We start from the raw sequence: 27,556 nt of genomic DNA on the forward strand, positions 1-27,556 counted from the left end.
CTTGTTCAATACATAAATGCAACATGTTGTTTGCAAGCCCCATGACCCTGCCTCTAAGTCAAAGTGTTTAATCATTATGAAATGCAAATAGATAGAGAACAGTGGTCGTGTCCAGGATGTAACTTTGACCAGCACTGAGGGATAATTACTTGGCACATGTATACAGTACATAAAGTTGGCATGTCGCATGAAAGACCCACAACCCTACTTCAAAGTTCAAGGTCACATTTACAGGTTTACCATTATGGAATGCTGCATACATAGATAGGTTTTAGATGTTTGTGCCCTGACTGTAACTGTCACATGCATGAGGGGATTTTAAGGTAACTTGTCACATGTGCTTGGTACAGATAGAAGACATGCCGATGCAAGATCCATTTTCCTATTTCTTACTTAATCACTCCCCCACACTCGAGGTCAACCATCATGGGTTGTGGCATATGCTTATGGTTTATGTAAGCTCTTTCTGAATGTGAGAATATGAGCAATAACAAAATCCTTTGAACTGGAGGGATATGTAGGGCATTTGTAACTTATTTAAAAAAGCTCCTTAACAAAAAGATACAGTCTAGATAGAAAATCAAAGTGAATGAGTTTTTACCTAAAATATGACCTTGACCTTCTAGCTTTGAATTCTTTGTAATGTGAAGGATTAATAAGCTTGCCATGTTAAGTGTGTTCCAATTTCTTTTTTAAAATTCAAAACATAATGATACAAGGCCACACCATAGTGATATAAATTTTTGTGAACCGTTAAAAACGGTGGCTCCTATTTTATCACCAAAAAAAACATCATATAATTCTTGACCACATTTAACTAAAATAAATGACAGATTTAAAAGCTTTGTATGTTTCTGGTGGTTTCAGGAAGACGCCATGAGGTATATATGTCATCCCCATTAGGGTACTCCATTATTTTTCGGGCCAGAATCTGTCAAAGGTTTGGCCTAACCCGGACAATCAAGTCTGTCAATTTGCACAGAGACTTGGCAGTGTTGTCTGATATTTGAAGCATCAGTATCACTCAATATGATAAAACACAAATTAAAATAGAATGTCAGTTTTGCTTTTCTTCAATTTATTTCAAACAAAATGTGCAGTAAAAATATGCAAGCAACAAACATATCATATCTTAAACAGCTTCTGTCATTTATACTGGAACGTAAATTAACAATTTAATTCCAGATTTATAGCACATTTTCTGAAGCTTAAAAATGAAAAACATGGACAAATATTAATAATATTTCCATGGTATTTTGCAAAATCACAAAATAACACAAAATAATGAGATTAATATCAAACACAAATGAATGTTCAGATTTGTTCATCAATTTAGTCCAAATACACGAGTATTGCACAGAAATTGCACCCATATCACAGCAGGATTTGTCTCCCTTGGAATGCCTCACTCGAAATTGAGTTGTTCCCCTTGAAGTGTTGAGCCTGCAAAAAAATGTAACAATAAAATGAACAATTTGTGGAATCATTTAATAAATTAGAAATAAAATGTTTTAATATTGATCTCACATACTTAACAAATAAGTATTTTCAACCAGGAAATTAACATGTAAACAAAATTTGAATATAATGCAATGTTACAATATCCTACTCCCAGCTATTTCTTTCAAAATAAATATTATTTTTCTACAATGATTGGAAGACTTGTTCCTAGGCGCATAATTCAGTTAAGAATTACCTAATACATTTCTCGGAAAAAAAAATCTTAATCTTCACCTTTCTTCTATATTCCCTGATAAGAAAGGGAATCAAATCCTTTCCATCTGGGTCAGCAGATGGGTAACTCATAATTGGCCCATCAAGGGAGGCGACTCAGGAAGACAATTTTGGAGATCAACTTTTAGTGTAGCACTGAAATATAAATGGAGACAAAATTGTTTATTTCATGTTTTTATTTCTTAACTACGCACAAGAGTGCCATCAATGGATTAGTGCCATCAATGGATTGTTGGGCCAAAATTAGGTTTTGATCAAAAAATGAGTTGCTGAATTTATTCTGAGTTCACCGGTATTTATTTTCAAAATTTGAAACAATTGTCCCCATGATGTAGTTCATCTTGAAATTCATTGTTTATTAAAGGGTGATTTATAATTAAGCATTCACATGATTTACAAGTAAAAACCTTCATCTGAACACACAATAATATATTTTTTTAGCAATATAAAATGTAACACATGAAAATGATGTAATAATGTGTATGTCAATGAATTAATATCAGCAGTTTGTTGATGTTACAATTCCTTAGACATTAAATTTTACATGAAAGTTCAGCATGTCCTTATTAAACAAACACTGAAGCAATAAACTTCTGTGTCATACTAAACTGTTTACAATTTAACTATCTATATTACATAATATTGAGTTCTGTACCAGACTGAAACAATATAAGAGGGCTATTAATTCCCGATTTACGTCAACAAGTTAATTGATAACAGTCACTTCAAGTCATTAGCATAGCCAGGTATCCCGGGATGGAGGAAAACTAGGGGACAAATATTTACAAATCTGCATCCTTCCTAACAGTGCAACCATTTCACTTGCACTGATATTACAGCAGAATCAATCTTTTGTGACTTCCCTCTGTCTACCTGTTTATTCAACCTTTTTTTTGAGGAGCATTGACTCCTTAATAATTAGCAAAGTTTGAAAACAAGTTGAACATTATATGAATCATTTTACTGAATTTCCCCTTTTTGCCAAATCGAGGCTATTTTTCCCCTATCAAAGGGCCCTGCAACCCTTCCTTAAAAAGTCTAAAATAAACTCTGATTTTGAAAACAAGTAATTTTAAAACCTCACAATTCTATTTTTTATGTTTTGATTTCTACAGGGACCCCTTTAACAACTTTCAGGGACCCCTTTTATATCTTCCTATTGAAAGGCTTTACATATCTCTAAATATCAATAGAAATCTTTTACGTTTTTCCAGTTCAAGCGTATGAAGAAAACTTATATATAATATGTATACACACCATCAATATAACAGCACCAGTGTAGAATTGAGCAGCGTGGGATCAGACGTAGATATCGCTGATGGGAGGATGACTCTGTTTCCAGTCCTCCACTGTATTATCAATGTAATAACTCCCTGACGTCGTACTGTCATCATCGTCAAACTGCGTCGTATCCACCGACTCATCCACAATTTGCCTACGATTTGTATGTCGGAGGCCATTTTGAAAGTTTTTGTACATTAACAAGTCCTGCACTGTATTTTTTGATGGCGAATGTCTCGTAGGACTAAGTTTTTCTGTCATATATTTTGTCGGTGATGGCGCTGTTATAAAACTGTTTTGATTCATGCTACACGGAGTTGGACTCGATGTTATAAAAGGTACGGGGCTTATTGGCGGAGATAGGTGCGGCATATTTGTTGTTGCTGAATGCATTTTATGCGGTGATGTCATATTTCTGTATGGGTTGTTCTTCAATGGTGGAGGTCGCTCTGGCGCCATATTGGTTCCGTTTGAGTGTCCTCTAGCGATGATTTTTGGGGCATTGGTTGGAGACGAGAAATGGCCACCATGCGATTTATGCGGCGGTTTCCCTCGTCGCCCACTTTGACGAACAATCTGCTGTAGCTGGTTAAGTCGGATATCTCCTGAAATAATAAACATTTGCTGTTAGTGATACATAAAAAATATTAAAGTTCAATCAAATGGTTTTATTTATATACTTAAAGCAATTACGAAACCACTTATAGTTACACATATTACTTATACTTGTAAATACTTATTAAAACCATTTGAATTTGAATTTTATGTTCATTTTTCAACCTTTCTCTCTGAATAGGTACAATTCATATTAAAAGGCTGTATTATTTTGAATAGTAATATCTTTCTACATAGCTATCCTTCAAAGCTAAATTATTTATATACAAGTAATAACATCAAAGAAACATCGATATAGAGTCTACTGATCTCATTATTCTGAGTTTTATATTAGCACTATTCACCAATACCCATTAAAGCTCAATAAAAATCTTTTTCAAATAATTTTAAGTAATAATAAGGTCACTTTGTTCCTAGGCTGATGTCAATCTATTCAAATTGTTCAGTCCTATACAACGAAGCTTATTTCATCTACTATCTATCCTAACTCCATTTATCTTTCCGGTAATTTTCTATACACGGTAATTTAGTGCTATTACTGCTTGGCCTTGTTCATTAGCGACTTCACAAATATGGCCATTAAAGGAACCCTTTAATTTTTTTAAAATATCATGTTGTCATCAAGTCGTCTTTAAACGACTTACACGACAGAGACCGATTATCTTTATGTATTAATTACCTATTCCGACAAGTTTTATTTCAATTTTTATGGTTTATTTTCTAATTGGTTTATCATTATGTTAATGAAATGATTATAAGTTTTTAAGTCAACAAATGATCTATACAGTAAAGATATGGGACTCTAATAAATTTGTGTGGGAACGTCAAACAAAACAACAGACTAGATAATTTGATTTTAATCTTGCAGAATGAGCATTAGTGATAAACTATATACAGTTTTTTTTTCTAACATTTATCATAGAATGTTCTTCATGTATAAAGGCAAATTAAAACCCAATAAAATCTGAAAAATATTCTTGCTTAAGGAAATCTGTCAGTCTAGCCAATGGTATTTTCCAACGTAGTAATTACGAAAATTTAAACATTTTTACAAACGTCAAATTATGGAGTAGATTTCATGCAACATATTATTATCGTAAATAGATGTAGAGTATTTTGCAGCCAGAAATGTCTACTATATTTTTCACTTCAGCAAATAATGATAAAGATACTTTGATACTTTGATTATATTACTTAAGTATGTTAACGCATACCATTTAACGCAATACAGACGGAATGAAATAGCTGATGATATTGCAGTTATTTCCGTTGCGATATTTTAGAGGTTATTTTAGATTTATTGAAGGCTGGTTACTTTAAACAAAGTAAATTATTGAAATATTTGATATTGTCGCCAGTAAAATTTTCTAAAATAATACCAACTTGCATGGGGAATGCAATATGCATGATATAATGCTTGATCAGAGTTATTTTGATCAAAGTCATTTATAATTTACGTCAGATCATAGTGTGAAGTGAAAGTGAAAACATTCTAAGTGACAATAAACTAAAATGCTGGTTAAACCTCTCTGTTTCCCATTCTTGAAATTTTATAATTTCCATAAGATATATATCTTATCAGGACTTAAGCATTTTTAATATCATACTCCAGTAGAGTCAATGGCCTTGGTTACACACATGTGTATTTCTGTATGCTGTGTCTAATGACGTTTGATCTCACCTGTATCGGAAACACTGCCACCCATGCCGCTGTCATATGTTGCCGTCTCCGCAGACAGATCGCTATGGTGATCCTCCTGTCGCTTTCCATCCTTTCCCATGTCACACGGAAGCTGGAAGGAAGAGCAAATATTGGTAAAGTCAGATATCAAAGACATTGCAAAAGACTGCAAGCCATTAGGCTGTTGCTCCAGATGGCCAGAGCAGGACTTGGTAGATTTACCGTCTTAAATTTTCATTCTAACACTTCACCCAATGTTGCCGAATGCTGCCATAATTTTATTTTTTTGCTGAGAGGGGGAAAATAACAAATTAAAACGCCGTCATATGTTAGCCAGAAAAATGTAACTTCCTACTCATATATATATGCTGATATTGCAAACATGTGCCCAAAGTTTCATTACAATATCTTCAATAGCCAACATCAACATTTGAACAGGATGTATAAAATCGCCAACTTGCAACACCAATAACATAAGTTTAAACTTTATTTTTCTAACAAAGATTGTCTTTAAGTCACTATTGACTAAAAGTCACTCTCGTTGGCACAATGTTGCCGAGAGTTTGGTCTGTGTTGTAGGGGGAACTGGAGAACTTGGTGACCACCAACCAAACCAATAACATTAAGGATGACAAACACAATGTAACAATGACATTAGCTTGTTGTTATTTTCATTTCAATCAGAAATGCCGAAAATAATTTCAATGTCACAAAAGTTGTTGACGATTTTTCATTATTTCGTTAAGTACCTTCCTACACAAGAATGACTTTAAATTATGATACATCATGTTTCGCAAAGGTGAAACGATGACTTCACGTTTTGTTCGATATGTAACAAGGTTGAATCGTAAGATGGCTGGCAGCCATGGGACAGAGACTCCTATTTAAAATCATGCCGATATCAACCAAAACAATCAACCGATTCTTACACATCATAAACCACAATTATTTCACAAATAATAGCCCCGCATTGTCGTCAAAAATCAATTAAACTCATCACAATATTTTGACTTTGGAGGAAGATTTTTCCAAATGATAACATTTTATTTTGTTCGCAATTGTCATGGGATAATAAGATTTTGGCAAAAATCTATTGCAAATCGTAACGGGATTCAGAAGTGGTAAGTGATAAATTTGGTGATAATCTGTACAACGGGACTATCATTAGTCATAATGACAAAACCGAACATGTTCTTTATAAAATATTTTAAAAATCTGAGATTCCAAATTATGGTGAGAAAAGGCACGTGGCAGTATTTTATGATTTGCTTGCTACCTGAATGTGACTTCGCCTTGAACTTTTTAAAACACAAGTGAAGGACATTGAATTTAATAATATTTTTTTTTATAAAATACCAGTAATAATTTTCATAACAAACTCTTAAACATATAGGCCCAAAGTTTTAGAACTTAAAAGTCTTGCCAATTTTTTGCAAATATTAAAGCACCTGCATGACAGACTTCTTGCTTTTATGAAATCATACGCAATTTGTTTTTGTGTCTAAATTTTTCATTCAACATTAATTGAACAATTACCATTTTTTTTACAAAACTCCAAGACAAGATTTTCGTTAAACACTTTAACCAACCTCGGACTGACTGGTCCACTGTTTTCCAGAATTCTGTATGAACGCTTGCTGTAGTCGAAGGGACGCCAGTCTATGTTTCTCAACTGTCTGCTGCTCATGGGTCGATTCCATCGTAGAGTCGAAGCTTTTCTCCCGGACATGTACCGTCTCCTGAAAGAGAGAGAAATGGGCTACAATGTAATCTACTATTGGTACATTTTGAAGACATGGAACTTATTTCAGTTACAATGAAGCTTCATCTTGTTTCCAATAATTTTCTTTAATTTGACAGATTGTTCGTTTTTTACTTAATTTTAGTTTCTTCTGCATCGTTGTCTGCAAATATTATTTTTTTATATTCATACAAGGAAATGCATGCACAGGCTCGAATTCTATATGTTTTTATTCTTTTTCAAAATCAACCTTTGGCCCGAATTAAAGATTATAAGGAGATAATTTCGTCCCGTAATAGATTAAATAAAACCACCGTCATAATAATATTTTCTCATGAAACAAGTCAATCACAAAGATCATTCATGTGACTGCATTTTTATTCACATCTTCAAGTCACACCAGGAATAAGATCTTTGATACCAACATTTAATGATCTTTTGGATATCAGATTTTCATACCTCTGCAAAGTTCTAATATATCATAGTTTCAATCAAATACGTGTTATACTGTTAATTAGGATTAAGTTTAACGATTAATCTGATGCTTTAATTATCTAAGATGTGGTTAATGAAATACAGTTATTTTTTTTATCAGTTTAATATTAAATCATGAATGCATAAGACCAATCCCCAAATGCATTGTGTCTTCGATATCATTCTTTGATTAAAAAATATCCGTTCAAACATTACTGGTATTCATTTACCGTGGAAAACTATCAAATTCATGGCCACAGGTTTAAGATCTATACAAGGAAATTAAGACATCAGTTCCACATAATTATACATTGTACTATTGTCCCCTTTTCGTTTAATGAAATGAAGTGGTCAACATTATATTTTGTCAAATCTGGCAATATTTCTCATGTATTCCAAAACATAAACTTCAATAAATCAGCCGTTAGCCATTATTGATTTTAATCAGGTGAAGAAGTAGATGTAAACATTGGCTGGCCCAATAAGTGGGCAGTTTACACACCATAATTTAGACAACTAAAATAACTTTTGTTTAAGTATTTACTTTAACAAAATAGGTGGTTATAAGACTATGTTGCATCAAACCAACTGTTATTGTTAGTACAAACAATCTTCATAAATTTCTTAATATGGCTTAGAGTTCGTGTTTTACGAATTCAACAAATTTATTCCAAGGAAGCGGCAGATGTAAACTATTACCAGCAATACTTTATTGTTGAAACTCAGGTACCGTAAGATTATTTTTGAGTGTTACATCACCGCTGAATTAATTAATAGACTCATAGTCATGTGAGCTAATAACTGAAATAGAGTGCACAATATCATTGGCTGTGATTGGCCTGTTTGAAGTTATTAGCTATTAAAAAGCTTTATTACTAAATTATGCTTGACTTTGAATGACTTTTAATTTGAATTTATAAGGCTTCAAAATGCATTATCATTAAACAGATACAATGTATTGTCAATCTGTTGCCACTTTTATCATATTTTTGTATTTTGAGAAAAAACATAACATCCACAATCGTGTCATGGGAGTCTATTATATTATAACCCCGGCGAAATAATGACCATGGTCGACCATGGTCCCCACGGTTTTTGACAGTTTTTGACGGTCAACCATGTTTTATCATGGTTAACCATCAAGTACCGTGGGAAAATCATTGCCTGGACCACGGTCGACCATGGTCGACCATGGTCTACCATGGTCGACCGTGGTCGACCATGGTCTACCATGGTACAAAAAAATATCACCATGGTATACCATGGTTTGACCATGGTCGACCATGGTCTACCATGGTACAAAAAAAGATCACCATGGTATACCATGGTTTTTGAAGGTCAACCATCAAGTACCGTGAAAAACCCCACAGTAGACCATGGTACAAAAGTTTTACTCCGAGAGTCACCATTTCAACCATGGTCTACCATGGTACACCAAGGTTGACCATGGTCAGCCACTGTGACAGTTTACCATAGTCTACCATCATCCTTTTTTATCTGATTATTTACTTTGGATAAGTCTAAAAATGATTTGTTGATTTTGGTAAATAACAGAAATAGCAACTTAATAAATGTGGTCTTATTCTTTACTGATATTTAGTAAACACACAACTTGTCAACAACAGAAGTTGTGTTTCAGTATTAACCCTTTACCAGCTGTTCTGCTAATTTTAGACTCATCCACAACGAAAGCATCTGATGGAAAGGAAGAATATCTATTGGAAAGGAAGAATGCCAAATTTGAAAACCTTTGAAAACAATTTGTGGGAAATAGAGCATTTGCTCATTAATGAGCATCTATGCTCCATTCCTCTGTGAAATGATGTTCTTGTGTTTAATTACTGTTCAAGAACTATGCAAAACTGTACTAGAACAGTAACTGATCACTTTTAAGAACAGTTGTACTTGAACAGTTCAAGAATACTTTTTAAGAACAGTTCTTGAATTTTTTAAAGACTATTGTTGTTCTAATACTGTTCTATATTAAAGTCTTAAGTACAATATAAGAACAGTTCATGAATAGTGTTTGCACTTAAAATGTTCTTGAACTGTTCATAAAGACAAGTTGGCACATTTAAAGAATAGTTTATGAACTTTTATGTTCTTAATATGTTCTTGAAATGTTCTTTTTAAACAATTTGGCACATCATAGGAACAGCTTATGAACATGGCAAGTTCTTAAAATGTTCTGCATATGTCTTTGAAAGGAAACTTGTACAAAAACAAGTAGTTGCATCAGCAACAGGCAGGAAGTTGAGGTAGCTGTGGTTACAACTGGCTGGTGCATTTAGTGTAACACATTTGGCCCAGTTATAACCCAAAGATTATAAATAAAAAATAACAAACGTAAAGAAAATTCCATATCAAAATTACATGAACATTAAAATTAAATTTATTTTAATTAAAGCACCACATATATCATATGTATCATGTAAGGTGCCATGGATTGCTGGTCACCTTGCCTGGATACAGTAATTTATATTTTTTATATATATTTTTTTTTTAATAGATTTATTTATTTATTTTTTGTCAAGATTTTGTCAAGTTATTAGTAACTTTTTTTCATGAAAAATGTGGAATATTTTTTAAAATGACATATATTCACTATCTTGTCAAAAAAAAAAAAAAAAAAAAAAAATAATTTTATTTTTTTATTTTATATAAAATTACTGTATCCAGGCAATGTGACGAGCACCTGTGGTCAACACTGGTTAATTAGTTGTTAAACCGGTTAAATATAATATTTACAAAATACTATAGCCATATTCTAACGTAGCTATATAACTATATTCTAACGGTTACGCATTTAAGACGAAACGCTCTTCACTGGCGGAGATAGTTTCGTACACCCGCCATTTTTGTCGAAATAATGCGCCAAATAAACTGATATGTCTTGTTTCGTTTATTTAAGGTAAGTTCAAGCGATGTAAGGAGTATAATTCAGTAACGTTTATAACGATCTTTTACGCTAATATTATTGTTTAAAATAACATAGCAACATTTTGAAGTAATGAGCAAATATGTTTTGTTGTAATACATTTTCGCGACAAACATACGAAATACGTTTGTGTAGAAACACAGTTAAATGCTTGTTTTTGGCTAGCGTTCAGCTAATACTTAATTTATATATATATTAAAGCAGCTTTTAAATTTGTTTCTTAACGTTGGTAAGCTATTTTTGTCGAGAAAAAGGATCAATTGTAATGGGCCGGCAGCGATGCAAAAGTGGGTGGGGAAGGTCAAAAACTAAAACCGTTAAAAAAGTTTTTATTGTTTTGAGGAACGATCTTTTAGGGGAGTGAAACATATATTTTTGGCGACATGTTAGTAGGGAGTTAACAAATTTTACAATAGAATATTAATATTTTTTATAAAAAAACTTTCACATTTACTCTAAAAAGTCTGTTGACATTATCACTTTGTTTTCATGTCAAAATGCTCCAGACTACCTATTTAACAATGTTGTGAGTTCGTTATTATATCTTGTCAAATAAAAAATAAAAGTTCTTTAGGTTAATAATGAAAAGTAGTGGATGAGAGATCATTTCCGGGTTACAAATATGTTAATATCTTTTTAAATATAGCTGCAATCAAAACAAAGACATTGTTGATTGGACAGTTTCAATAACTTCGACTCAGTCACAAATATACTCTTTATGTTTAAAGACAATATAGCTTTTTGATTTGAAATCTGATAAAATCTTATATCATAAAATATGCTCAAATCCTAATTACAGCTTCTCATGTTGCAATGGATAAATGGGTATGAATCATGCTTGTTAAATATTGAACCTCAAAACTAAGAAGAAATTGATTTTTTTAACATTTTTAAATTTTGGTCCTTCAATGGACTTTTGCATCGCTACCAACCCTTGACCTTTTAAATAACCACTATGCAAGCAAATTATGGTTAAGTGTCTGAAATGTTGTTTCGTCTATTTTAGCCAACCCAAAGGAGCTAACAAATAAATCATCAGTCCTCAAACGAATCAACCAGTGAAGGAGAAAAACATTCAAAGCCGTAAATTGTCAAATCCATCAGTGAGTAGACTATTTTTTAAAGCAAATGGTAAGATTTTCATTCTGGTTTTGAAAACAATATGGTTGGATGTGTGGAGTGGATTTTATATGTAACAGACAAACACTAATGAGAATCTTTAAAAAAAATCAGACTCAATAAATTTGAGTTCTTTGGTTCGAAAGAATTAAATAAGCTATCATTAATTTATATACCTGCAACATTGAAATCTTAATTCGCACTGATTTGATAACCAACTGGCCGTTAGTTATTTGAAAATGTTGGCAGTACAAATAAATAAAAGAAATATTTTTCAGGTTGGAAGATGGATGTCAAAGTCTTAGACAACGAAAGGCTTCCAGAGTTAAGAAAAGACCACTTCAACAAAAACAATCATGCAAAGAATGACTGCAAAAAATCTTTTCGCAGATGCGTTTCATCATCAAGTGTATAAGGAAAAGGGACCTGGGTACAGAGACTAGATGTAAATGTCAAGGACTGAAATGAGCAATTCAATGGTTTCTTACTAATTGTGTTTATATGCGTCATAAGAAATTAAAACTGTTATAAATGGATGTGTAGTAATGATGAAATTATCACCTTGTGTCGAATGACATTAACTATTCATGAATTTAGTTCATGAATGACATTTTGGAAAAATAATGTTCATGAACTGTCAAGTTCATTTACTAAGCAGGAGTTCATGAACTTAGTGGGAGTTCATGAACATGATTTGTCAAAATTGTCATTCATGAATAGTTCATGTTATTCTCATCAAACGCTTGACGTCACTGACGTAATTTGCTGGACTAAAGAAGCTCGATACATGGAAAATGATAAATGCGAATCAATTAATACGCTGTCGTTCTAGAATCAAAATAACAACTGTATGACTAACTTTTATCAGTAAATACAAAACTGAGTTTGGCGCGCTGATGCAAAAAATTAAGTCATTAATAACTATGCATTTAAACTCCAGAATTACCTTTAAGAACCATTAATGTACAGGTGCATACTTTTTGTTTCTTAAATACAATAACTTTATCAACTGTGTTAGTTTGAATTTTTTATCCATGTTTTTATGCACATTGGTTAAAAGTACATGTTTGAAAAATATAATGATATAATTAAGGAGAGATAACAGTTTTACTTGCGTCTATGCTGTAAGAGCGCAGTAGGGCATGTGAGCAAATTTCATAAAGCATGTTAGAGCATCTTGGGTCATTTGCTTTCTTACCCTACTGCGTTCATACAGCATAAGCGCAGTAAAATGTGAGCAATACTTGTAACTTTAATACATAATCATAAATGAAAAAAATGTTCATTGTGGTAAAACAGAAGCAGTTAAGAAAAGTAATCTACTTTTCATGAAGAATTGAAATTGGTTACCTAAAACTGGAGCTTATAAGAAAGTGTTTTCAATTTTCTTGTTGACTATTTCTTTCATAATAGTGGTTGACATTTTAAACAAGAAAGTTATAATGTAACAATTGTTCAAGATTTGTTCCTAAAACGTTATCGTTTAACAATTGTTATCACATCTAGTCAGGAATGTACTGGGTAGATTTCAAGATTTTAATCCATGCAAGAACATTTCTAGATCCGTACTTGATCTATTCTTAACGTGTACAAGAACCACTAGAAAAATGATAAGAACATTTTAAGAAATGTGCATGAATTGTTCTTGAACTGTTCAAGAACTGTACTTTTACTACTATTTAAGAAATGTGCATGAATTGTTCTTGAACTGTTCAAGAACTGTACTTTTACTACTCTTTAAGTGTGCAGGAACAATTCAAGTTCTTGAAATGTAACAGTTTCAGTTTAAGAACTATATTGAAGACGCTCCAATATTTTACATAATGGACAGTTTGAGGCCTATATCATACTAAATATATATATATATATATATATATATATATATATATATATATATATATATATATATATATATATATATACTATAATTTTGTTCTTGTCAAAGTTTGGCACAAGTTGTTAGCTATTGCAGAGAAATAAGACATTTTTTTTTCCTTCTCATATACATGTAAATGGGATATCAACAGAATACAGTACTCGGCATGCTAAACTAGATGACGCCATAAACATATTTTAATCAATACAATTCCATTTCACTGATTTTGATCTTTGTTAAGTTTGTTGTCAATCCTATTTATGTGACCATGGTCTCCCATGGTATGTGACCATGGTCTACCATGGTATGTGACCATGGTCTACCATGGTAGTTCATGGTCTACCATGGTAGTTCATGGTCATATACCATGGTAGTTCATGGTCATATACCATGGTAGTTCATGATATATCATGGTATACCATGTAACGTCAAATGGCCGCCCCACGGTTTATGACCATGGTCTACCATGGTGTGCTACCATGGTCTACCATGGTGTGCTACCATGGTCTACCATGGTATCAAACCATGGTAGACCATGGTCTACCATGGTATAATACCATGGTCTACCATGGTGTGATACCGTGGGGCGGCCATTTGACGTAACATGGTAGTCCATGGTAGTCCATGGTCATATGACCATGAACTACCATGGTAGTCCATGGTAGTCCATGGTTATTGGCCATCATTTTCGCAGGGGAAGTACTGTATGAGTCTGTATCATATGATGAAATATAAATATTGCATATGACCTGACATGTATCATATTTTTTCTATTTTTGAGGAAAAATCAAAATGGCCGCATCATCATGTGAATCTAATATCTTTAAAGTATCATATGATGAAATTTAAATATCGCCATAAAAACTAAACAATGCATATGACATAACAAATTTCCCTTTTTGGTTAAATAGACACATTTTATGTGTATCAATTTAATAACTGTGCATGTGATGTGAAAATTAAGTTGTATCAATTACCCCAAAGGGATAGAATTTATGCATACCGTCAAGCAAAATGTTAATACTTATTTCATGTGTTACATTAAAAGTCATTCTATGTTTTTTTTCAATTTTTATAAATCTAGAAAAATGGAAAGACACCTGCTATTACTTGTAATATCTCAATTTCAACAAATGCTAATGTATAAAACTTAAAACGATTATAATTATGCTAACATTTTGCATAATTATTACAAAAAAAAACATCTTTGAAAAATATCTATAAACACTGAGATCATAAAACATTCTATAATCTTTTAATTTGAGATTTCTATTTTCAGATTTTGGGCTTTAATTTATTTACTGCTGATCATTATTTAATGTTTAGGAAGTCATATTTGTCTTCACTGTTTTGGCAAAGTGGGTATTTAGAGACAGGATTCTTGCCATATCCTTACAGTGAAAAATGAAGAATTAAATGGAAAAGAATATTTCAACCAGAGCACCAAGAGGCAAACACCAACACTTGTCTGTTCTCTTTTAATTTCCAGTTAAACAAGGGAAGTAACTCAATTATTATTAAAGTCAGGGTTATGCGCATTGCTATACATGTACATATTGTCTCTGGCAACATGTGTGCCAAGTTTTTTTTAAATATCTTTAATATTTTTTAGCTATTTTGGCCAAGGTTAAAAATGTCTACAAAGATGCAGATACCAAAGATAGAAGAAGACTTTTTTCTTTAAAATAAAGACGAGCTGTAAAACGATGCACTATGGAAACAACAATGTTTGTTCTAGTAAAACCACGTTAAAATCAGGAATCTTATGGAAAAGTTATCGCTAAAAGGAAGCTTCATTGCCGATAGTTTGGGTATTGTAAAAGCAAAACCAATGACCACTTGGTTATATGATCTTTATCAACATAAAATATATAACACTAATAGAAAGAATCATATTAAAGGTTGATCGATTGAGCACTATGGGTACAAAACCACTGACCAGCAGTGGGTATGAAACATGCTACCTGACTTGGTTATATGTACTGCATTGAAATAATAAAATATATCAGATGAGAAATAGCTATAGCCTATAAGGAAGCCTCATGGCCAATAGTGCTATAAGGAAGCCTCATGGCCAATAGTGCGTGCATTACGAGAACAAAACACCTGACCACTAGAACCCAGCAGCGGGCGCGTTTGAAATGTTACCTTGCCCTCGACTTTTGTCACCCAACATGCTGGTCACTCAATAAAACAGACGAGCACCGAATAGATTTATTTCTCTTTAAAACCATTAAAATTCTTTCAGTCTATTGAAATCATGAGTTTTACACTCTAAGCCCAATCATAAATTCATTTTTGCAAATTTAATGTGAGCATAAATATGGAAGCCTACTGTGTCGCAGTTAACAAAACCCTATAAATTTTAACATCTTGAGTCGAGTTTATGACATTTATATCACTGACTCACCATGAAATCTTTTGAAAAAGAATTTGACACTTTTCGTTCTTTATAAACTTTGTTCCGAAAACATCATCCATCAAGTTTTATCAATTACTTATTAATTTGTCAACATAATTTATCAGTGTGTGAGGCCGAAATCATACAATGGCCAACAAAGCATCTAGCTTATAATCTATCGGCTAGTTACTGATTCTGTTTTATAAATTTTTAACCAATTTTTTCAAGTATGTTGTGCCAAAACCATACACAAGATCATAGGCCATTTGACAAAAAAAAGAAACATAATTTGTAATACAAAGAATAGTAAAAAAAATCAAGAACACCATCAAATCAAAAGCTTCTATTACAGTAGGTCAACTTCAAGCACTATGTCAAAATGTTGCTAGTAACATCTTTCGTGGATTTGGCCATCTTAACTTCAGAGGTCAAGACGCTTAAGTCCAATGCCTTATCCTCTTGACTCGGAAGAGACAGAAGCTGTTCACTGCCACTACATGACACAACCGACAAAATCTGTCCATTTCCAACTGCAGTTGTCCAAAATGGAGGGGTAAGAGCTAATAAGTTGTAAGTGACCTCAAATAAGAATGTAAATAGAACATTTTGCTTTCTCCCCTTCAATGCACTAGACAGTCTTCATGTTTCGCCTAATGGGATTCCCAATTTGACCATTGTCAACTCATTTAAAAATCACTATGAATCAATTAAATGTAATTCGTTCCTATTCAGCGAAATAAAATATCTTGATCACACCAGCGGGCAAACTCTGCCGAACAGAATTGCCCATTTGGTAACCAAACAATTATCAAATCAAGACACTATGTGAAATAATCATGTTTCGACGTTTCTTGTTGGCAGTGGTCAAGACTGACCCTTTCAACTTGGAGACCAGCTGAGTCTAACACGATGACCGCCTAAATGACCACCTGCGTCACTTGTCATCATAGTCATTAACTTCCACGTCAACACCTTTTTTGGAAAGTTTTACTTAATTGTCAATATTGGTTTTTGTAGTAAATGACAAACATGAAAATTTGACAATTTTGACATTTTTTTCCTTTTCAATTTCTTCACTTTCACTTGTCATATTTACTTCAAATTTACTTTTAAAAGAGGTTCTAAATCAGTGACTTGCTAATACATTTCGCATTAGCATAAAACGATGTGGTCACTGTAACCTTAGAAGTTCTACACCTGCTGTAAGTATCAACTCCCTATATAATACCATCAAGATTCATGGAGGAAGCTATCTGCTTTCTGACAAATTAGATGGTGGCTTACTTTTGGTGTCATCATAAGCTGACTCTGGTGTGATAGTTTGGCAAACAAATTTAAACTTGGTCCTAATAGCACAGGCAGCAGTCATTAATAATCATGGAATATATTGGGATTTTTTTCATTGAATTTTTTATTAATGTTATTGTGATTAACCATATTGGTCTTGAAAATATTTTTTTTTATTTTTTTATTTTTTTTTTATTTTTTTGGGGGGGGGGATGCAAATAGGGTGGGTGCTGTCAACATAATTGCTGCCTGCTGTGGTCTTAAGTAAGAAACTCTAATGGATATTCTCATTGCAACATTAACCTGTGCTGCATGTCCCATCACTCTGTTTTAAACATTTCCTGAGTTATGCCCCTTGACCAATTGAAAAAGTGCATAGAACTTTTCTTGCGGTGTTTTTGTTGATTAAATGTTTTTTTGTGGTCTACAAAACCAGACAACAGCTGTAGACTGGAAATAAAATTAAAACCAATATTGCAAAACAAATACGTGGGGGTACAGCTACTTGTTACTTTGTGGTCCACTTCGGTTGACAAAAAACGCACTAATCCTCCCAACCATATTTGTATATTAGATCACATTACATTTGCCATGGGAGATTATTGGATTAGCAGTAATGAGGATTATCAGATTAGCAGAATGGAAGTGTGCACATAATCCCAGAGCGGCCTGGATTAGTTGCTGAAGTCATTTCTGTAATGCCGTTCTTATATACATTAATCCACAAATCAGCTTAATATGATTGTAACATTTACAAGTAATTAAATGATATCTTGTTATTTAGAAGAAATTAATGTAATAATCAATTTTGCATAATCACTGTTGTTGAATTGATTTTATCATCACGGATGGCCTGATGTATAATAATACATGTATATACAAAAATTAATAATTTAATAAGAATTTAATTGCAGTTTTTTCTTTTATCATTTTATAATAAGATTATAATGATAATAATGATATATAAATGTTTTTGAACAAATAGACAAATTGATTTACAAAGTAGATTAAACATATTTCTATTAAAATTTCACAAAATGAAAATATACATAAAGTGAGAACTCCGCAATTGGTCCATAGCAATGCCAGTCTGTTTCGACTTTTCCTGTTTGGTCATTCGGTAGCTTGTTAAAACCAGAGTTATGGCCCTTGCACATTATCATTCTCATTTGTCAATAAGATTTTATCAAAACTAAAAATAAGCTTAATTTGTCAACAGAAACAAAGGCATTAAGTGCAACAATATTCCTAACAGCCTTTAAAATCAAGAGATGTTATGTATAACATTATACTTAAACGCATGACAGAAACTGTCAACCCCAAGGGCCGAGTTTTCAGCAGAACTGAACATCGAAACAGACAAACAGCAAATGAAGCAAAAAGATATACCATTGAAGATTGGTGCGGCAAAACTAACTGTTGTCCCCTGGGCCTGATGACTTACTGATTTGTCATATAATAGAGGTATATTATGTATTCAAATTTACATAAAGAAATATCATATTTCTTTGTTTTCTTCCTGTGTGTGTTTTTTTTTTAATAAAATTCATAATTTTTTATAACATGTCTGTTAATACCAGAAAATATGGAAAATAAATATGCATTTATATAACTCTATTCAATAAGTCATTTATGTTACAATATGCATTTATATAACTCTATTCAATAAGTCATTTATGGTTCAAAGTAAATATTCCCGATTATTTTATCTTGCTTTAAGATATTATTTTATTAAATATTATTTTTTTTCAATTTTATATATAAATTTCACATTATACCTTATATATATGTACTTTGTCATTAATAAAAAAAATATGAAGTCATATTTTTTTCCCGAAATTTATTCAATACACTAACGCAAATAGCCTGGAGTCAAAATATTTCAACAATATTGTTTCAAGTCCTGCCGAAATAAGCCTGTCATGAGAGAATGATTAAACTATGAGGAAACAGTTAGTCAAATATTAGCTGGTATAAAACTTGACTGTTTTAAGATGTGTCAATATGTGATGAATCATTCAAATCATTTTAATTTCAAAATAGTAATTAAATACTTGACATAAGATTGAAGGGAAGTTTTGCAGGTCAAAAATTTACCCCCCCCCCCCCCCCCACACACACTTTCTTTTCATTTTAAAAGCTGCACTCTCATAGATTCAAGGTTTTGACAACTTTTTAATTTTTTGTCTTGGAACCAGCCAATTTATGCCAAAATGCATGGAAACCAGTCATATAAGACTGCTGTCATAATAATTAGATCGCAGATTTTTACATTTAAGTTAAAAAATTGATGTTTTATGCATTTTTCTTAAACCATTAGTATTGCTTTTGGCCATAGAACATCAATTTTCAAACAGAAAGATGAAAATCTGTGATCTGATCTATTGCCAGCAGTCTTAGTGGTTTGCAGGCATTTAGACAAATATTTGCTCACTCCAAAGCAAAATTAAAAAAGTTGTAAAAAAACCCTGGTATATCTGTGAGAGTGCAGCTTTAAATAAATAATGAGACAGACCCAGTCATTTTAGCCTCAGAGCAGTATACCATAAGTTTTCTCCTAACACTTCCACAAAGTGATTGATAAATTTTCACAATGTGTTTATTATTTCTCGTAAATGAAGGAGATCTAAGACACTCATATGTTTCCGCATTAGGAAAGGTTGCAATCTTACTGCCCGATGTAATTACCATCTTAAAAGCTCTCAAAAGAATTACCTTGAGTCCAAATTATTAAACAAAGCTAACATTTCCGCTCAAGATGGTCATTAAACGCGCTTGACCTGACGTGATCATAATAAAGGGAAAGGCGGTATTAATAATCTTTCGATACATTAAACAACATATGCCCTGCATTGCAATCCCCGAAAGGCTCCTTTCATCCTCCTCGATCTTAAACAGATTTTACACCTAATATATCAAACTCTGTGACAACCCCATTTTTAATATAAAACGCCTGGACTTTGACTATCTATTTTATTACAAACCGTTTTTATCAATTCTTTGCTTAGTTAAACTGTAAGCTGGCGACAAAGTTTCAAGGCAGCGAACATAAATGATCATAAAATGATTCTCATAGAATTTTGTTCCAAACAGTTGTTCAAGTATTTTAGATTAAAATTATATCTTCATATACTTCTATGAAGGAGATTCGTCCAATCAACTTTTATGATTGTTTGTATAATTGTTATTAGGAATGAACTCGAGGATTTATAAATAAGAACTTTGAAATTATCATACTATTCGAAAGAGCTCTTCCTAATCTTAATCCTTACTTTTGAAGTGCCTATTAAATTATAATTTAGGTGAGTTTTAGACCAAATTTAATACTTAACGTAATATATATGCCCTTGTACGACACGCTTCTTCATTTAAAGCTACAATTACCCCAACAAAACACTTAAGAAATTTTTCAAAAATATTTGGGGTATTGAAATAAATGTTATTTTAAGGCACGTCATTGCGAGCGAAATGTTTTTAGAGTGAATGATATTTCAACGCTTCCGAAATTAAATACAAAATCGCTCTTCAAAATGAAATGGCCACACACACTAAACCATCTTATGTAATGTTTTTCCACCTCAATTTGATCTTCATATCTTTAAATAAAATGGAGTGTAAAGAAACGAGAAAGCGAATGTTTATCTTGACGCCCTGAGTAGGATTTAAACGCGGGCACTCGAGAGAATGGCACACATTTCCTCTTTAATTATAGAACATCTTCTTTGAAAAACAACCCTAAATTCATAAGATTACGAGCTGCGAAATCAAAACCCTATACAAAAACTGAACAATTAGTCAAATACTCCATGTCAACAGTGTCGCATACTGGCAATATTTCCGTTACAAGAAGACTTTTATTGAAATAATTCATCAATGTAGAAGAAAGGCCAGATGAAAGGGATGATAACATTTCTTGACCTTGATTTATACAAATACGAACTCACACAATGTCTTTCAAATAGTTTGAACAATTTTTTTATATACAATTTTCATGTTTTAGCCCCTCTTTTTAGTAAACGCTATAATAACACAAGATCTCCATTCTAATATATAAATGACAACCAATTACAGCTTTTCAACTATGAATGTTATGAAGTCTTGAAAAAGGTTTTGACACTTAGTGAAGTATGCTAACACCTTTTTCAAAAGGTTTCTATATGAAGTTTTGTACTTTGCCGCTCTTTGAATCAATGTTTAACTGTATTAAGTTCTTGTGATCACCACCATCAATACAGTCATACATGAAATTTGGACAGTCAATATAAACCCCAAACAATCTCCCCCCTCCCCCTACACTCCATTCTCTCAAAAATATAAAAATAAAACGTATGACAATTTAATAGTGAACAGGAACAAAAATTTACCTGAAACTTTACATCCTTGTACGGCTTTGAGTCTGTAACATCTGGGGATGGCGCAGTTGGAAGCAATCTTGGCACGTGCCCATTGTGAAATACTTTCTGGGTATTCCCATTCGCTAATACAGTAGGTGCAAAATTATCAAGTCTATCTGGACTACTGTTTTGAACAGTTGTTGGCCTTTCAAAGAATTTTCTTTTAATATCACCGCGTCTTTTTACTAGAAATATTATCACTGTTATTCCAATAGCAAACACGACAGTCACTGATATAACAACTGCGGCAATTACAATGTTGCCGCTTTCTTTCCCATCTGCCATTGCTGCTACTGCAGTAACGTTCTTTGCCAACACTTCAATGCGGATGATCGTCGAGGTGGATTTCGGAGGATTACCTTGGTCAGACACAGATATGTCCAAGAAATACGTATCAATGTCAGTTTCCTCCAATCTCCTAGCAACCAATATTTCTCCTTGACGACCAATTTCAAACTTGCTAGAATCATTCCTTGAGTTTATTCTGTAAAGGAGAGCAGCATTTTTGTCAAAGTCATTATCCTTTGCATCTATTTTCATAATCTGCGTTTTAGCTGGAGTTTGGTATGTTATGCGTTTCACGAAGCTTTCATCATTTGGATAAACGATGAAAGGATAATTATCATTAATATCAGTAACATGCACAGTAACATTTACAACACTGCTTCTACGCACTTCACGGCCATTGTCAATAGCCATAACTTGGAAAATGTACTTTTCATTCTGTTCCCTATCCAACTCGCTCTTAGTTTTAACTGTTCCGTCAGGTAAAACATCAAAAGGCATTTCAGTTAAATTTCCAACCATACTGAACATCACGTAAGCATTACCACCAAGATCCGAATCAGTAGCAGTAATCTTACCAAGAACAGTTCCTAAAACAGTGTTAACTTTTCCATCACTTTCTGGAATATAGTATTCAAATATTTCCTTTTCAAACACAGGACTATTGTCATTTTCGTCTTGTATTGTCAAAGTCACAATAATTGATGAAGACATCTGAGGATTCCCAGAATCAACTGCTGTTACAAGAATTTTGTATTCAGATCTTTCTTCCCTGTCAAAACTTTTACTTGCAGTTATAAGCCCGGATAGAGCGTTGATGTCAAAGTCTGTTCTATTTGATGGATCAATGTAATAAGCAACATCTGCATTTTTACCTTCATCAGCATCTTTAGCGTGTACTTGCACGATCGCATACCCTTCATTGTTATTTTCTTTAATTGAAGACTCGTAAGATTCCTGTGTAAACTTTGGAGCATTATCATTCTCATCAAGTACATCAACAGTGAAATTCGCAGAAACAGACAACTGTGGTACCCCCAGATCATGACAAACTATGGATACATTATGTTTGTCAGCAACTTCTCTATCAAGTGGACTAATCACTATGACTTTATACTCCTTAGAGTCGAGTCCCTGTTTTTCGAACTGCTCACTTTCCACAGTACAGTCGATGAGTCCATTTCGTCCACCATCTGGATCAAATACTTTAAAGTAGGCCACAACGGAACCAATACTTGCATACTCGGAGGCTTCAGCTGATCCTGACGTGGAAAGCAGATTGAGAGAAATTTCTGGTTGAACATTAACGGAGTCTTCAACAGTGACTTCCACAATGACTGAAGCAGTTTGCGGTCTGGCACCACCATCTTTGGCAAGAATTGTGACCTTGATTGGCTCATCAGAGGTGTATACTATCTTACTTTTAATATACACATCCCCGGTGGTTTCATTTACAGCAAATTTGTTCATAACATTCTGCGCTTGGTTTGTGCTAATGCTGTAAAAGATCTCAGCATTTTCATTCAAATCTTTATCTGTGGCATTGACTGTCAAAATCACTTCATTTACTGTAACATTTTCATTAATAGTCACTGTGTACTTTTCTTTACTAAACTTAGGCTTGTTATCATTAGCATCCAAGACGTCAACGTTAACAACTATCGATCCATTCAAAGGAGGTTCGCCTTTGTCAAATGCAATCAATTCCAGTAAATAGGCACTGACAGTTTCTCTATCAAGAGCATATTCCAAGACAAGGTTCAGTTCGTCATCTATTTCTTCAATATGAAAAGGAACGCCAATTGGTTGTAATTCGTAATGTCCAACTGAAAAATTTGCACTGTCTGAATCTGTCGCTCGATCTAATGGTAATTTAGTTCCAACCACGTCAGATTCCGAAAATTGTAAAGTCACTGAAGTAGATGAAAATTTTGGAGGATTGTCATTAATATCCAGTAATTCAATAGTCACAGAGATTTTTAAAAATGATGTGTCCAAAGAACTCCTAGAAGCCACTTCTAAGATAAACGTGCAAGACTGTGTCGAAGAAAATTGACAAACAGTTTCATAATCCATTGGTTCATTAACTTTTAGGTCACTTGATTTGGAATCAATCGAGAAATATTTCAAATGTTCAGCTTCCAAGTCCAAAAAGAAATATTCCAAATTTCGAAAATTTTCCTCACTGACTTTTGACCTTATATCATAGTCCTTCGCGATGTTTCCGATCAAGTGGTCTTGCGGAAGGGCCTCTGGGATGGAGTATAAAAGGCTGTCTGAGTAGTTAATCAAGTATGCAAAAACGCATACAAAGCAAGAAAGACTTTCTGCAGACTCCATAATTATGCTGTTTTAAACGTTCAGCAGACAAGTTAGGTGTGCGACATTATTTCGTTTCTTCCAAAGCAGGTTCCTACATAAATTTGTTAATTATATTTTCCTTCTATTGCAAAGATATCACAAGGGCTGGTTTTCCACTCGTTAAAGAGGTGCCAACTGTTGATTCAAAAGCGCAATAGTTTTCTTTACTACTTGCCTAAATTATCCTAATTCCATGTGAATGTTTTCCTTTTCAGTCTGTTTATTACTTAACCTCGAAATTCTAAAATCCACTCCAGTCGATTAAACGAAATCCCAAGAATTCAATTAAACTTCGACAAAGTAGCATTCAAATTTTTAATGGCCCAATCACCAATTCAAACATCCACTGAGGTCATTTTATTTATTTCGCACTTGTTAAAATTAAAGCCCCTCCAAAGAGTCCCACTATCTTCAGTTGCACATTTTAATTTCGGGTTTTCTAAAGAATTCAGTTTAATCGTCACTATTTTTTTGCTTCCTTGCCACTTCCAGCCTTTAATTTCACTCCTTTGTAAACAAAAGTATTACTCATTCCATCTTTTCAATTTTTTGGCGAAAATAATAAAAATTCACTCCATTCTTTTTAAAACTCCGTAATCAGCAAAATGGAAGACTATTTTTCATCAAATATCAACAGCGTTTTGATTGAAGATGGTCAATTTTTAACCAACTGTGTGTTGGTACGTCTTTATAATTGTCAAATGTCCTCAGCTTTTTAATTGCAGATACTCTCCTCTCTTTTTAACTTCTGAACATCGTCGGTAGATAACTAAAAACCCTGTAATGAGAAGCAAACACTGTATAAATAAACGAGCTGATAAACTTTCATCGAACACATGATTTATGCCCCCTGGACAAAACAATTCACCTCCAATCGGAAGAGCATCAAAGAAGTCGGTCGTTTTGTTTTAATGTTTGCCCCTTTGGGCATCATTAAAACATTTGACAGGTACAAAAACAATGCAGAAAGTCATCTGATACATATTTAAGTACAGCTTACAAATTGCTAAGAATTTTTGCATCTTTAAAATGATTGGTTCAGAATTAAATTTAAATATAAAAGCCTCATTTGAACGAAACTGCGTAACTGCATTTTATAATTATGTACTTTTAGTCAGGAAAATAAATCAATGATAGTCTTATATTAAAGCTCTTCAGAGCTCTTACATAATGAAGCTCTTTATATCTTAAACACAATGAAGCTCTTTAGAGCTCATACATATTATAATGCATGAATTATTTCATGATCCTAGAAAAAGAGAAATATCCCATACATGATTTATAAAAAAATTCTACCCAATCTATGATTATCACATAAAAAAGAAAAGTTCCATTCATTTAAGATACAAGCATATTACCTGATTTCAAATAAAATTCATTGTTCCAATTTTTTTCAATAATACACATCCAAATGAAATGTTAAAGTCTCTCCGTCTTACATGAAATGGCAGTCTTGTAGGACTTGGTAGAGTCCAGAATGAAGTAAGGTGAGATTATTAACTACTATCTTTTACACTATTTGCCAAGCAACGTAACTAGGAAGAAAATCTTTTATATCACCAGTAAAAGTTACTGTCTACAAAATTAGCACTGGCCTGTTTTATCAACCTGCTATCAAGCTTACAACAAGAAAATAAAAGTGATCAAGATAAGTTACCTTTATCATACAATGTGATACAACAAGTTTTAACCATTTCATGATAACGCATTTTTCGATAACGCGTTTTGTAATTTTCTGTAATACTAATCTGTTTAAGTAAAAGTAATATTTTGAAAATCTGTGATAATTTTAATACACAATCTATGATACCTAACTTTAAGCTTCTTTAAGTAAGAGGATTTGTTAATGATACCCTGGCAGTGCCAGTGATATAGGTGTTAAGAAATCTTTATATCAATTACGTTAGAAAAACAGCAAGACGCTTAAAGCTTCAAAAATGCTTTTTCACGATGAAACATGCTATTTTTTCGGCATACATTCCAAGCTAGCAAAATTTTCAAAAAAATCTTATATATATAAATTGCAAAATGCAAAATACCATAACTCAGCAAAAAAATTAAAAAAAATCTTACATATATAAATTAAAAAATACCATAACTCATACTCCATAAAATGAACTAATTCTGTACAGCAAAAACATGTATAACACCAGAACTTAACAGGAGAAAAATAATATATATACAATAACAACATTTTTCTGACTTTTTTGCATGTATACTTGACTTTTTGAATATATCATTCGGCCAAATCTGTTTGTATGTACATTAACACAATAAGTAAAACAATTTACAATCAATTAGTACCAATTAGTTATGACAAGACAAAGTAATTACAGGCCTGTCTTAATGCAAGTGACCCTGTCGACAAGACTAAATATGTCATCGGCGAAATATTACAGACAAATGATAAAAATCTCGAAACAGACAGGTGTTCATAAAAGTGCATATGGAAAAAAATAAACAATAGAAAATTATGTAATATCCTTGCATATTTATTTTCAAACAATCATTTAGGTATATGACGGTAATAAAGTCATGACAATTAAGTATCGATAAATATTTTTAGGGGTTTTGGGTAATGTCCAAATTGAATGTCCTAATGGTTTTAGTAAGTGGTTAATGGTTGTTTTTGTTAAAGAAAATGTTTACATCTAGATCTGTGACAATCGGTAACATTTCGAAAATCATTTCTAAATTTAAATTTAAATTATATTTTTTTATCACAATATTGTTTTTGAGTAACGATGCATGTAGTTTAAATATAGAATTTTAAATTTTAACCATACATATACATATATACACTTATATATAAACAGATACTAATGATTAAATTATTTAGATTTAATTATATATGAAAGAAATTAACATTATTGTTGTCAAAGCATTAGGCAAACAGCAGCATTTTGTGCACTATTATGTCAATAGATTTGACAAAAATCATATACTTAATATAATTAATAATACTTTACAGAATCATTCTGTTACTTTAAAACACCAAAAATGTTAATAACAAGTACTTACAGTACAAAATTAAGCCAACTAAGGATCCATAGAGTTAAAGCTAATCACTTACGTCTATTAGTCCTACTATAACTCTACTATCAACAGGTAGGATATTGAATCGGTAAAATCAGCTGAAACCATCAGCGTACGGCCCTGTTGGAGTATTGACCAATCAAATTAGAGTTGAGGTTTAAAATTCAATGTTTACACCAATCAATTAATTATGGTTATAACTGCTTATAGTGAACTGATAAAATTAACACATGACGATTGTTTGAATTTAAAATATCGCACCTCAATAAGATTTATGCTTGTATAAAAGTCAGCAGTATATATCAAAATAAACTCTGATGTATCACGGCTTAT

General features: G+C 32.6%; 1 protein-coding gene and 1 long non-coding RNA gene across 3 annotated transcripts; one reads left to right on the forward strand and one right to left on the reverse strand.

Annotated features, from left to right (window-relative positions):
- Window positions 1–1,072: 1,072 nt before the first annotated feature.
- Window positions 1,073–27,300, reverse strand: LOC128226952 (protocadherin beta-6-like). 2 transcript variants are annotated; one of them, XM_052937082.1, is made up of 7 exons: window positions 27,209–27,300; window positions 21,512–24,965; window positions 6,901–7,050; window positions 5,312–5,423; window positions 2,992–3,620; window positions 1,735–1,869; window positions 1,073–1,443 (listed from the first exon to the last, which is right to left on the reverse strand). In XM_052937082.1, exons 2-5 carry the CDS (start codon window positions 24,164–24,166, stop codon window positions 3,034–3,036), a joined length of 3,504 nt encoding a protein of 1,167 aa, XP_052793042.1. In that variant the 5' UTR covers window positions 24,167–24,965; window positions 27,209–27,300; the 3' UTR covers window positions 1,073–1,443; window positions 1,735–1,869; window positions 2,992–3,033. The 2 variants fall into 2 exon arrangements, with proteins under 2 accessions (XP_052793042.1, XP_052793043.1); XM_052937083.1 differs by lacking the exon at window positions 27,209–27,300 and adding an exon at window positions 25,546–25,663.
- Window positions 10,348–12,119, forward strand: LOC128226960 (uncharacterized). The gene is made up of 3 exons (XR_008259746.1): window positions 10,348–10,437; window positions 11,471–11,567; window positions 11,862–12,119. It is a non-coding gene; the product is annotated as an uncharacterized LOC128226960 (long non-coding RNA).
- Window positions 27,301–27,556: the final 256 nt, after the last annotated feature.

The sequence above is a fragment of the Mya arenaria genome, chromosome 3 (genome assembly GCF_026914265.1).
Source record: "Mya arenaria isolate MELC-2E11 chromosome 3, ASM2691426v1".
Lineage (NCBI taxonomy): Eukaryota > Metazoa > Mollusca > Bivalvia > Myida > Myidae > Mya > Mya arenaria.